At 36.7% G+C, this 15,093-nt stretch overlaps 1 protein-coding gene across 1 annotated transcript in view; it reads right to left on the bottom strand.

The window, feature by feature from the left end:
- Positions 1–15,093, bottom strand: part of LOC118383952 (collagen alpha-1(XI) chain-like) — a 164,846-nt gene that overhangs the window by 92,952 nt on the left and 56,801 nt on the right. Inside the window, 1 exon segment of the mRNA XM_052526138.1 lies at positions 11,378–11,422. Within this exon segment, the coding sequence (XP_052382098.1) occupies positions 11,378–11,422 (45 nt within the window).

Here is a 15,093-nt window from a genome sequence, read left to right as displayed (position 1 = left end):
TTTAATATGGTGGGACAGTCCTACCTTAACTTAGACATGTTTAATATGGTAGGACAGTCCTACCTTAACTTAGACATGTTTAATATGGTAGGACAGTCCTACCTTAACTTAGACATGTTTAATATGGTAGGACAGTCCTACCTGACATGTTTAATAGGTAGGACAGTCCTACCTTAACTTTATCATGTTTAATATGGTAGGACAGTCCTACCTTAACTTAGACATGTTTAATATGGTAGGACAGTCCTACCTTAACTATATCATGTTTAATATGGTAGGACAGTCCTCCCTTAACTTAGACATGTTTAATATGGTAGGACAGTCCTACCTTAACTTAAACATGTTTAATATGGTGGGACAGTCCTACCTTAACTTAGACATGTTTAATATGGTAGGACAGTCCTACCTTAACTTAGACATGTTTAATATGGTAGGACAGTCCTACCTTAACTTAGACATGTTTAATATGGTAGGACAGTCCTACCTTAACTTAGACATGTTTAATATGGTAGGACAGTCCTACCTTAACTTTAACATGTTTAATATGGTAGGACAGTCCTACCTTAACTTTATCATGTTTAATATGGTAGGACAGTCCTACCTTAACTTAGACATGTTTAATATGGTAGGACAGTCCTACCTTAACTTTAACATGTTTAATATGGTGGGACAGTCCTACCTTAACTTAGACATGTTTAATATGGTAGGACAGTCCTACCTTAACTTTAACATGTTTAATATGGTAGGACAGTCCTACCTTAACTTTATCATGTTTAATATGGTAGGACAGTCCTACCTTAACTTTAACATGTTTAATATGGTAGGACAGTCCTACCTTAACTTAGACATGTTTAATATGGTAGGACAGTCCTACCTTAACTTTATCATGTTTAATATGGTAGGACAGTCCTACCTTAACTTTATCATGTTTAATATGGTAGGACAGTCCTACCTAACTTTAACATGTTTAATATGGCAGGACAGTCCTACCTTAACTTAGACATGTTTAATATGGTAGGACAGTCCTACCTTAACTTTAACATGTTTAATATGGTAGGACAGTCCTACCTTAACTTTATCATGTTTAATATGGTAGGACAGTCCTACCTTAACTTTATCATGTTTAATATGGAAGGACAGTCCTACCTTAACTTTATCATGTTTAATATGGTAGGACAGTCCTACCTTAACTTAGACATGTTTAATATGGTAGGACAGTCCTACCTTAACTTTAACATGTTTAATATGGTAGGACAGTCCTACCTTAACTTTATCATGTTTAATATGGTAGGACAGTCCTACCTTAACTTTATCATGTTTAATATGGTAGGACAGTCCTACCTTAACTTTATCATGTTTAATATGGTAGGACAGTCCTACCTTAACTTTATCATGTTTAATATGGTAGGACAGTCCTACCTTAACTTTAACATGTTTAATATGGTAGGACAGTCCTACCTTAACTTTAACATGTTTAATATGGTAGGACAGTCCTACCTTAACTTTAACATGTTTAATATGGTAGGACAGTCCTACCTGACATGTTTAATATGGTAGGACAGTCCTACCTTAACTTTATCATGTTTAATATGGTAGGACAGTCCTACCTGACATGTTTAATATGGTAGGACAGTCCTACCTTACATGTTTAATATGGTAGGACAGTCCTACCTTAACTTTATCATGTTTAATATGGTAGGACAGTCCTACCTTAACTTTATCATGTTTAATATGGTAGGACAGTCCTACCTTAACTTTATCATGTTTAATATGGTAGGACAGTCCTACCTTAACTTTATCATGTTTAATATGGTAGGACAGTCCTACCTTAACTTTAACATGTTTAATATGGTAGGACAGTCCTACCTTAACTTTAACATGTTTAATATGGTAGGACAGTCCTACCTTAACTTTATCATGTTTAATATGGTAGGACAGTCCTACCTTAACTTTATCATGTTTAATATGGTAGGACAGTCCTACCTTAACTTTATCATGTTTAATATGGTAGGACAGTCCTACCTTAACTTTAACATGTTTAATATGGTAGGACAGTCCTACCTTAACTTTATCATGTTTAATATGGTAGGACAGTCCTACCTGACATGTTTAATATGGTAGGACAGTCCTACCTTAACTTTATCATGTTTAATATGGTAGGACAGTCCTACCTGACATGTTTAATATGGTAGGACAGTCCTACCTTAACTTTATCATGTTTAATATGGTAGGACAGTCCTACCTTAACTTTAACATGTTTAATATGGTAGGACAGTCCTACCTTAACTTAGACATGTTTAATATGGTAGGACAGTCCTACCTTAACTTTATCATGTTTAATATGGTAGGACAGTCCTACCTTAACTTAGACATGTTTAATATGGTAGGACAGTCCTACCTTAACTTTAACATGTTTAATATGGTGGGACAGTCCTACCTTAACTTTAACATGTTTAATATGGTAGGACAGTCCTACCTTAACTTTATCATGTTTAATATGGTAGGACAGTCCTACCTTAACTTTAACATGTTTAATATGGTAGGACAGTCCTACCTTAACTTTAACAAGTTTAATATGGTAGGACAGTCCTACCTTAACTTTAACATGTTTAATATGGTAGGACAGTCCTACCTTAACTTTATCATGTTTAATATGGTAGGACAGTCCTACCTTAACTTTAACATGTTTAATATGGTAGGACAGTCCTACCTTAACTTTATCATGTTTAATATGGTAGGACAGTCCTACCTTAACTTTAACATGTTTAATATGGTAGGACAGTCCTACCTTAACTTTAACATGTTTAATATGGTAGGACAGTCCTACCTTAACTTTATCATGTTTAATATGGTAGGACAGTCCTACCTTAACTTTAACATGTTTAATATGGTAGGACAGTCCTACCTTAACTTTATCATGTTTAATATGGTGGGACAGTCCTACCTTAACTTAGACATGTTTAATATGGTAGGACAGTCCTACCTTAACTTACACATGTTTAATATGGTAGGACAGTCCTACCTTAACTTTATCATGTTTAATATGGTAGGACAGTCCTACCTTAACTTAGACATGTTTAATATGGTAGGACAGTCCTACCTTAACTATATCATGTTTAATATGGTAGGACAGTCCTCCCTTAACTTAGACATGTTTAATAGGGTAGGACAGTCCTACCTTAACTTTAACATGTTTAATATGGTAGGACAGTCCTACCTTAACTTTATCATGTTTAATATGGTAGGACAGTCCTACCTTAACTTAGACATGTTTAATATGGTAGGACAGTCCTACCTTAACTTTAACATGTTTAATATGGTAGGACAGTCCTCCCTTAACTTAGACATGTTTAATATGGTAGGACAGTCCTACCTTAACTTTATCATGTTTAATATGGTAGGACAGTCCTACCTTAACTTAGACATGTTTAATATGGTAGGACAGTCCTACCTTAACTTAGACATGTTTAATATGGTAGGACAGTCCTACCTTAACTTAGACATGTTTAATATGGTAGGACAGTCCTACCTTAACTTAGACATGTTTAATATGGTAGGACAGTCCTACCTTAACTTTAACATGTTTAATATGGTAGGACAGTCCTACCTTAACTTTATCATGTTTAATATGGTAGGACAGTCCTACCTTAACTTAGACATGTTTAATATGGTAGGACAGTCCTACCTTAACTTTAACATGTTTAATAACGTAGGACAGTCCTACCTTAACTTAGACATGTTTAATATGGTAGGACAGTCCTACCTTAACTTTAACATGTTTAATATGGTGGGACAGTCCTACCTTAACTTAGACATGTTTAATATGGTAGGACAGTCCTACCTTAACTTTATCATGTTTAATATGGTAGGACAGTCCTACCTTAACTTTAACATGTTTAATATGGTAGGACAGTCCTACCTTAACTTAGACATGTTTAATATGGTAGGACAGTCCTACCTTAACTTTAACATGTTTAATATGGTAGGACAGTCCTACCTTAACTTTATCATGTTTAATATGGTAGGACAGTCCTACCTTAACTTTATCATGTTTAATATGGAAGGACAGTCCTACCTTAACTTTATCATGTTTAATATGGTAGGACAGTCCTACCTTAACTTAGACATGTTTAATATGGTAGGACAGTCCTACCTTAACTTTAACATGTTTAATATGGTAGGACAGTCCTACCTTAACTTTATCATGTTTAATATGGTAGGACAGTCCTACCTTAACTTTATCATGTTTAATATGGTAGGACAGTCCTACCTTAACTTTATCATGTTTAATATGGTAGGACAGTCCTACCTTAACTTTATCATGTTTAATATGGTAGGACAGTCCTACCTTAACTTTATCATGTTTAATATGGTAGGACAGTCCTACCTTAACTTTAACATGTTTAATATGGTAGGACAGTCCTACCTTAACTTTATCATGTTTAATATGGTAGGACAGTCCTACCTGACATGTTTAATATGGTAGGACAGTCCTACCTTAACTTTATCATGTTTAATATGGTAGGACAGTCCTACCTGACATGTTTAATATGGTAGGACAGTCCTACCTTAACTTTATCATGTTTAATATGGTAGGACAGTCCTACCTTAACTTTATCATGTTTAATATGGTAGGACAGTCCTACCTTAACTTTATCATGTTTAATATGGTAGGACAGTCCTACCTTAACTTTATCATGTTTAATATGGTAGGACAGTCCTACCTTAACTTTATCATGTTTAATATGGTAGGACAGTCCTACCTTAACTTTAACATGTTTAATATGGTAGGACAGTCCTACCTTAACTTTAACATGTTTAATATGGTAGGACAGTCCTACCTTAACTTTATCATGTTTAATATGGTAGGACAGTCCTACCTTAACTTTATCATGTTTAATATGGTAGGACAGTCCTACCTTAACTTTATCATGTTTAATATGGTAGGACAGTCCTACCTTAACTTTAACATGTTTAATATGGTAGGACAGTCCTACCTTAACTTTAACATGTTTAATATGGTAGGACAGTCCTACCTTAACTTTAACATGTTTAATATGGTAGGACAGTCCTACCTGACATGTTTAATATGGTAGGACAGTCCTACCTGACATGTTTAATATGGTAGGACAGTCCTACCTTAACTTTAACATGTTTAATATGGTAGGACAGTCCTACCTTAACTTTGACATGTTTAATATGGTAGGACAGTCCTACCTTAACTTTGACATGTTTAATATGGTAGGACAGTCCTACCTTAACTTAGACATGTTTAATATGGTAGGACAGTCCTACCTTAACTTTAACATGTTTAATATGGTAGGACAGTCCTCCCTTAACTTAGACATGTTTAATATGGTAGGACAGTCCTACCTTAACTTTATCATGTTTAATATGGTAGGACAGTCCTACCTTAACTTAGACATGTTTAATATGGTAGGACAGTCCTACCTTAACTTTAACAAGTTTAATATGGTAGGACAGTCCTACCTTAACTTTAACATGTTTAATATGGTAGGACAGTCCTACCTTAACTTTATCATGTTTAATATGGTAGGACAGTCCTACCTTAACTTTAACATGTTTAATATGGTAGGACAGTCCTACCTTAACTTTATCATGTTTAATATGGTAGGACAGTCCTACCTTAACTTTAACATGTTTAATATGGTAGGACAGTCCTACCTTAACTTTAACATGTTTAATATGGTAGGACAGTCCTACCTTAACTTTATCATGTTTAATATGGTAGGACAGTCCTACCTTAACTTTAACATGTTTAATATGGTAGGACAGTCCTACCTTAACTTTATCATGTTTAATATGGTGGGACAGTCCTACCTTAACTTAGACATGTTTAATATGGTAGGACAGTCCTACCTTAACTTACACATGTTTAATATGGTAGGACAGTCCTACCTTAACTTTATCATGTTTAATATGGTAGGACAGTCCTACCTTAACTTAGACATGTTTAATATGGTAGGACAGTCCTACCTTAACTATATCATGTTTAATATGGTAGGACAGTCCTCCCTTAACTTAGACATGTTTAATAGGGTAGGACAGTCCTACCTTAACTTTAACATGTTTAATATGGTAGGACAGTCCTACCTTAACTTTATCATGTTTAATATGGTAGGACAGTCCTACCTTAACTTAGACATGTTTAATATGGTAGGACAGTCCTACCTTAACTATATCATGTTTAATATGGTAGGACAGTCCTCCCTTAACTTAGACATGTTTAATATGGTAGGACAGTCCTACCTTAACTTAAACATGTTTAATATGGTGGGACAGTCCTACCTTAACTTAGACATGTTTAATATGGTAGGACAGTCCTACCTTAACTTAGACATGTTTAATATGGTAGGACAGTCCTACCTTAACTTAGACATGTTTAATATGGTAGGACAGTCCTACCTTAACTTAGACATGTTTAATATGGTAGGACAGTCCTACCTTAACTTTAACATGTTTAATATGGTAGGACAGTCCTACCTTAACTTTATCATGTTTAATATGGTAGGACAGTCCTACCTTAACTTTGACATGTTTAATATGGTAGGACAGTCCTACCTTAACTTTAACATGTTTAATATGGTAGGACAGTCCTACCTTAACTTAGACATGTTTAATATGGTAGGACAGTCCTACCTTAACTTTAACATGTTTAATATGGTAGGACAGTCCTACCTTAACTTAGACATGTTTAATATGGTAGGACAGTCCTACCTTAACTTTAACATGTTTAATATGGTAGGACAGTCCTACCTTAACTTTATCATGTTTAATATGGTAGGACAGTCCTACCTTAACTTTAACATGTTTAATATGGTAGGACAGTCCTACCTTAACTTTATCATGTTTAATATGGTAGGACAGTCCTACCTTAACTTTATCATGTTTAATATGGTAGGACAGTCCTACATTAACTTTATCATGTTTAATATGGTAGGACAGTCCTACCTTAACTTTAACATGTTTAATATGGTAGGACAGTCCTACCTTAACTTAGACATGTTTAATATGGTAGGACAGTCCTACCTTAACTTAGACATGTTTAATATGGTAGGACAGTCCTACCTTAACTTTATCATGTTTAATATGGTAGGACAGTCCTACCTTAACTTTATCATGTTTAATATGGTAGGACAGTCCTGCCTTAACTTTATCATGTTTAATATGGTAGGACAGTCCTACCTTAACTTTATCATGTTTAATATGGAAGGACAGTCCTACCTTAACTTTATCATGTTTAATATGGTAGGACAGTCCTACCTTAACTTAGACATGTTTAATATGGTAGGACAGTCCTACCTTAACTTTAACATGTTTAATATGGTAGGACAGTCCTACCTTAACTTTATCATGTTTAATATGGTAGGACAGTCCTACCTTAACTTTATCATGTTTAATATGGTAGGACAGTCCTACCTTAACTTTATCATGTTTAATATGGTAGGACAGTCCTACCTTAACTTTATCATGTTTAATATGGTAGGACAGTCCTACCTTAACTTTAACATGTTTAATATGGTAGGACAGTCCTACCTTAACTTTATCATGTTTAATATGGTAGGACAGTCCTACCTGACATGTTTAATATGGTAGGACAGTCCTACCTTAACTTTATCATGTTTAATATGGTAGGACAGTCCTACCTGACATGTTTAATATGGTAGGACAGTCCTACCTTAACTTTATCATGTTTAATATGGTAGGACAGTCCTACCTTAACTTTATCATGTTTAATATGGTAGGACAGTCCTACCTTAACTTTATCATGTTTAATATGGTAGGACAGTCCTACCTTAACTTTATCATGTTTAATATGGTAGGACAGTCCTACCTTAACTTTATCATGTTTAATATGGTAGGACAGTCCTACCTTAACTTTATCATGTTTAATATGGTAGGACAGTCCTACCTTAACTTTAACATGTTTAATATGGTAGGACAGTCCTACCTTAACTTTATCATGTTTAATATGGTAGGACAGTCCTACCTTAACTTTATCATGTTTAATATGGTAGGACAGTCCTACCTTAACTTTATCATGTTTAATATGGTAGGACAGTCCTACCTTAACTTTAACATGTTTAATATGGTAGGACAGTCCTACCTTAACTTTATCATGTTTAATATGGTAGGACAGTCCTACCTGACATGTTTAATATGGTAGGACAGTCCTACCTTAACTTTATCATGTTTAATATGGTAGGACAGTCCTACCTGACATGTTTAATATGGTAGGACAGTCCTACCTTAACTTTTAACATGTTTAATATGGTAGGACAGTCCTACCTTAACTTTATCATGTTTAATATGGTAGGACAGTCCTACCTTAACTTTAACATGTTTAATATGGTAGGACAGTCCTACCTTAACTTTATCATGTTTAATATGGTGGGACAGTCCTACCTTAACTTAGACATGTTTAATATGGTAGGACAGTCCTACCTTAACTTACACATGTTTAATATGGTAGGACAGTCCTACCTTAACTTAGACATGTTTAATATGGTAGGACAGTCCTACCTGACATGTTTAATAGGGTAGGACAGTCCTACCTTAACTTTATCATGTTTAATATGGTAGGACAGTCCTACCTTAACTTAGACATGTTTAATATGGTAGGACAGTCCTACCTTAACTATATCATGTTTAATATGGTAGGACAGTCCTCCCTTAACTTAGACATGTTTAATAGGGTAGGACAGTCCTACCTTAACTTTAACATGTTTAATATGGTAGGACAGTCCTACCTTAACTTTATCATGTTTAATATGGTAGGACAGTCCTACCTTAACTTAGACATGTTTAATATGGTAGGACAGTCCTACCTTAACTATATCATGTTTAATATGGTAGGACAGTCCTCCCTTAACTTAGACATGTTTAATATGGTAGGACAGTCCTACCTTAACTTTATCATGTTTAATATGGTAGGACAGTCCTACCTTAACTTAGACATGTTTAATATGGTAGGACAGTCCTACCTTAACTTAGACATGTTTAATATGGTAGGACAGTCCTACCTTAACTTAGACATGTTTAATATGGTAGGACAGTCCTACCTTAACTTAGACATGTTTAATATGGTAGGACAGTCCTACCTTAACTTTAACATGTTTAATATGGTAGGACAGTCCTACCTTAACTTTATCATGTTTAATATGGTAGGACAGTCCTACCTTAACTTAGACATGTTTAATATGGTAGGACAGTCCTACCTTAACTTTAACATGTTTAATATGGTAGGACAGTCCTACCTTAACTTAGACATGTTTAATATGGTAGGACAGTCCTACCTTAACTTTAACATGTTTAATATGGTAGGACAGTCCTACCTTAACTTAGACATGTTTAATATGGTAGGACAGTCCTACCTTAACTTTAACATGTTTAATATGGTAGGACAGTCCTACCTTAACTTTATCATGTTTAATATGGTAGGACAGTCCTACCTTAACTTTAACATGTTTAATATGGTAGGACAGTCCTACCTTAACTTAGACATGTTTAATATGGTAGGACAGTCCTACCTTAACTTTATCATGTTTAATATGGTAGGACAGTCCTACCTTAACTTCATCATGTTTAATATGGTAGGACAGTCCTACCTTAACTTTAACATGTTTAATATGGTAGGACAGTCCTACCTTAACTTAGACATGTTTAATATGGTAGGACAGTCCTACCTTAACTTTAACATGTTTAATATGGTAGGACAGTCCTACCTTAACTTTATCATGTTTAATATGGTAGGACAGTCCTACCTTAACTTTAACATGTTTAATATGGTAGGACAGTCCTACCTTAACTTTATCATGTTTAATATGGTAGGACAGTCCTACCTTAACTTTATCATGTTTAATATGGAAGGACAGTCCTACCTTAACTTTATCATGTTTAATATGGTAGGACAGTCCTACCTTAACTTAGACATGTTTAATATGGTAGGACAGTCCTACCTTAACTTTAACATGTTTAATATGGTAGGACAGTCCTACCTTAACTTTATCATGTTTAATATGGTAGGACAGTCCTACCTTAACTTTATCATGTTTAATATGGTAGGACAGTCCTACCTTAACTTTATCATGTTTAATATGGTAGGACAGTCCTACCTTAACTTTATCATGTTTAATATGGTAGGACAGTCCTACCTTAACTTTAACATGTTTAATATGGTAGGACAGTCCTACCTTAACTTTATCATGTTTAATATGGTAGGACAGTCCTACCTGACATGTTTAATATGGTAGGACAGTCCTACCTTAACTTTATCATGTTTAATATGGTAGGACAGTCCTACCTGACATGTTTAATATGGTAGGACAGTCCTACCTTAACTTTATCATGTTTAATATGGTAGGACAGTCCAACCTTAACTTTATCATGTTTAATATGGTAGGACAGTCCTACCTTAACTTTATCATGTTTAATATGGTAGGACAGTCCTACCTTAACTTTATCATGTTTAATATGGTAGGACAGTCCTACCTTAACTTTATCATGTTTAATATGGTAGGACAGTCCTACCTTAACTTTATCATGTTTAATATGGTAGGACAGTCCTACCTTAACTTTAACATGTTTAATATGGTAGGACAGTCCTACCTTAACTTTATCATGTTTAATATGGTAGGACAGTCCTACCTTAACTTTATCATGTTTAATATGGTAGGACAGTCCTACCTTAACTTTATCATGTTTAATATGGTAGGACAGTCCTACCTTAACTTTAACATGTTTAATATGGTAGGACAGTCCTACCTTAACTTTATCATGTTTAATATGGTAGGACAGTCCTACCTGACATGTTTAATATGGTAGGACAGTCCTACCTTAACTTTATCATGTTTAATATGGTAGGACAGTCCTACCTGACATGTTTAATATGGTAGGACAGTCCTACCTTAACTTTATCATGTTTAATATGGTAGGACAGTCCTACCTTAACTTTAACATGTTTAATATGGTAGGACAGTCCTACCTTAACTTAGACATGTTTAATATGGTAGGACAGTCCTACCTTAACTTTAACATGTTTAATATGGCAGGACAGTCCTACCTTAACTTTATCATGTTTAATATGGTAGGACAGTCCTACCTTAACTTTATCATGTTTAATATGGTAGGACAGTCCTACCTTAACTTTATCATGTTTAATATGGTAGGACAGTCCTACCTTAACTTTATCATGTTTAATATGGTAGGACAGTCCTACCTTAACTTTATCATGTTTAATATGGTAGGACAGTCCTACCTTAACTTTATCATGTTTAATATGGTAGGACAGTCCTACCTTAACTTTGACATGTTTAATATCCAGTATATGTTGACAACATATTTAGGACAGTCCTACCTTAAGTCCTGGCAAGCCCACAAGGCCCTGAGGACCAGGAAACCCCTGTTAGAGACAGACAGACAGACAGACAGACAGACAGACAGAGGGAGTTAAGAGTGTCTTAAGTCCTGGCAAGCCCACCAGGCCCTGAGGACCAGGAAACCCCTGTTTGAGACAGACAGACAGAGGGAGTTAAGAGTGTCTTAAGTCCTGGCAAGCCCACCAGGCCCTGAGGAGCAGGAAACCACTGTTATAGACAGACAGAGGGAGTTAAGAGTGTCTTAAGTCCTGGCAAGCCCACCAGGCCCTGAGGACCAGGAAACCCCTGTTTGAGACAGACAGACAGACAGAGGGAGTTAAGAGTGTCTTAAGTCCTGGCAAGCCCACCAGGCCCTGAGGACCAGGAAACCCCTGTTAGAGACAGACAGAGGGAGTTCAGAGTGTCGGTGTGATAATGAAGCGCCGGTCAGATGCTGTTTGTTCAACCCGCCCGCTAATTACCCATTGGCCAAAGCCTGACTACATGTGACGAGCCTGACCCTAACCTGACCCTAACCTGACCCTAACCTAACCTGACCCTAGCCTGACCCTAACCTAACCCTATCCTGACCCTAACCTGACCCTAACCTGACCCTAACCTGACCCTAACCTGACCCTAACCTGACCCTAACCTGACCCTAACCTGACCCTAACCTGACCCTAACCTGACCCTAACCTGACCCTAACCTGACCCTAACCTGACCCTAACCTGACCCTAACCTGACCCTAATCTGACCCTAACCTGACCCTAACCTGACCCTAACCTGACCCTAACCTGACCCTAACCTGACCCTAACCTAACCCTAACCTGACCCTAACCTGACCCTAACCTGACCCTAACCTGACCCTAACCTGACCCTAACCTGACCCTAACCTGACCCTAACCTGACCCTAACCTGACCCTAACCTGACCCTAACCTAACCCTAACCTGACCCTAACCTGACCCTAACCTGACCCTAACCTGACCCTAACCTGACCCTAACCTGACCCTAACCTGACCCTAACCTGACCCTAACCTGACCCTAAACTGACCCTAACCTGACCCTAACCTGACCCTAACCTGCTAATTTAGAAAATCCACTGTACAGTCAGAAATGGTGTCAAACAATGTTGACAGACATTTTCAGACAGGCCTCTGTTTCTGCTTATCATTTACGACATTTTGGAAGGCTCTTTGTAAGTCAACTTGGGTCTATACTTAGATACATGCAGCTTCACTTCTGCCATTAGTTGTTGTCCTAGACCAGTGGTTCCCAAACTTTATATAGTCCTGTACCCCTTCAAACATTCAACCCTCCAGATGTACCCCCTCTAAAAATATATAGTCCCATACCCCTTCAAACCTTCAACCTCCAGCTGTACCCCCTCTAAAACTATATAGTCCCGTACCCCTTCAAACCTCCAGCTGTACCCCCTCTAAATCTATATAGTCCTGTACCCCTTCAAACATTCAAACCTCCAGCTGTACCCCCTCTAAATCTATATAGTCCTGTACCCCTTCAAACATTCAAACCCCCAGCTGTACCCCCTCTAAATCTATATAGACCCATACCCCTTCAAACATTCAACCTCCAGATGTACCCCCTCTAAATCTATATAGTCCCGTACCCCTTCAAACATTCAAACCTCCAGCTGTACCCCCTCTAAATCTATATAGACCCATACCCCTTCAAACATTCAACCTCCAGATGTACCCCCTCTAAATCTATATAGACCCATACCCCTTCAAACATTCAAACCTCCAGCTGTACCCCCTCTAAATCTATATAGACCCATACCCCTTCAAACATTCAAACCTCCAGCTGTACCCCCTCTAAATCTATATAGACCCATACCCCTTCAAACATTCAACCTCCAGATGTACCCCCTCTAAATCTATATAGACCCATACCCCTTCAAACATTCAACCTCCAGCTGTACCCCCTCTAAATCTATATAGACCCATACCCCTTCAAACATTCAACCTCCAGCTGTACCCCCTCTAAATCTATATAGACCCATACCCCTTCAAACATTCAACCTCCAGATGTACCCCCTCTAAATCTATATAGACCCATACCCCTTCAAACATTCAACCTCCAGCTGTACCCCCTCTAAATCTATATAGACCCATACCCCTTCAAACATTCAACCTCCAGCTGTACCCCCTCTAAATCTATATAGACCCATACCCCTTCAAACATTCAAACCTCCAGATGTACCCCCTCTAAATCTATATAGATCCATACCCCTTCAAACATTCAACCTCCAGCTGTACCCCCTCTAGCACCAGGGTTAGCGTACTCTCAAATGTTGTTTTTTTGCCATCATTGTAAGCCTGCCAAACACACTACACAATACATTTATTAAACATAAGAATGAGTGAGAGTTGTCGTCACAACCCGGCTCGTGGGAAGTGACAAAGAGCTCTTATAGGACCAGGGCACAAACAATAATATATAATGATAAAAATAATAATAATCAATAATTTTGCTCTTTATGCTCTTTTGTGAGAGGTTATAGACTATGTGAGAGGTTATAGACTATGTGAGAGGTTATAGACTATGTGAGAGGTTATAGACTATGTGAGAGGTTATAGACTATATGAGAGGTTATAGACTATGTGAGAGGTTATAGACTATGTGAGAGGTTATAGACTATGTGAGAGGTTATAGACTATGTGAGAGGTTATAGACTATGTGAGAGGTTATAGACTATGTGAGAGGTTATAGACTATGTGAGAGGTTATAGACTATATGAGAGGTTATAGACTATGTGAGAGGTTATAGACCTACAGTTAATATGATATTAGACTATGTGAGAGGTTATAGACTATGTGAGAGGTTATAGACTATGTGAGAGGTTATAGACTATGTGAGAGGTTATAGACTATGTGAGAGGTTATAGACTATGTGAGAGGTTATAGACTATGTGAGAGGTTATAGACCTACAGTTAATATGATATTAGACTATGTGAGAGGTTATAGACTATGTGAGAGGTTATAGACTATGTGAGAGGTTATAGACTATGTGAGAGGTTATAGACCTACAGTTAATATGTGAGAGGTTATAGACTATGTGAGAGGTTATAGACTATGTGAGAGGTTATAGACTATGTGAGAGGTTATAGACCTACAGTTAATATGATATTAGACTATGTGAGAGGTTATAGACTATGTGAGAGGTTATAGACTATGTGAGAGGTTATAGACTATGTGAGAGGTTATAGACTATGTGAGAGGTTATAGACTATGTGAGAGGTTATAGACTATGTGAGAGGTTATAGACTATGTGAGAGGTTATAGACTATGTGAGAGGTTATAGACTATGTGAGAGGTTATAGACCTACAGTTAATATGATATTAGACTATGTGAGAGGTTATAGACTATGTGAGAGGTTATAGACTATGTGAGAGGTTATAGACTATGTGAGAGGTTATAGACTATGTGAGAGGTTATAGACTATGTGAGAGGTTATAGACTATGTGAGAGGTTATAGACTATGTGAGAGGTTATAGACTATGTGAGAGGTTATAGACTATGTGAGAGGTTATAGACCTACAGTTAATATGATATTAGACTATATGAGAGGTTATAGACTATGTGAGAGGTTATAGACTATGTGAGAGGTTATAGACTATGTGAGAGGTTATAGACCTACAGTTAATATGATATTAGACTATGTGAGAGGTTATAGACTATGTGAGAGGTTATA

The sequence above is a fragment of the Oncorhynchus keta genome, chromosome 10 (genome assembly GCF_023373465.1).
Source record: "Oncorhynchus keta strain PuntledgeMale-10-30-2019 chromosome 10, Oket_V2, whole genome shotgun sequence".
Lineage (NCBI taxonomy): Eukaryota > Metazoa > Chordata > Actinopteri > Salmoniformes > Salmonidae > Oncorhynchus > Oncorhynchus keta.
The sequence above is the reverse complement of the archived record's forward strand: the minus strand, read 5'-3'. Positions and strand labels throughout refer to the sequence as shown.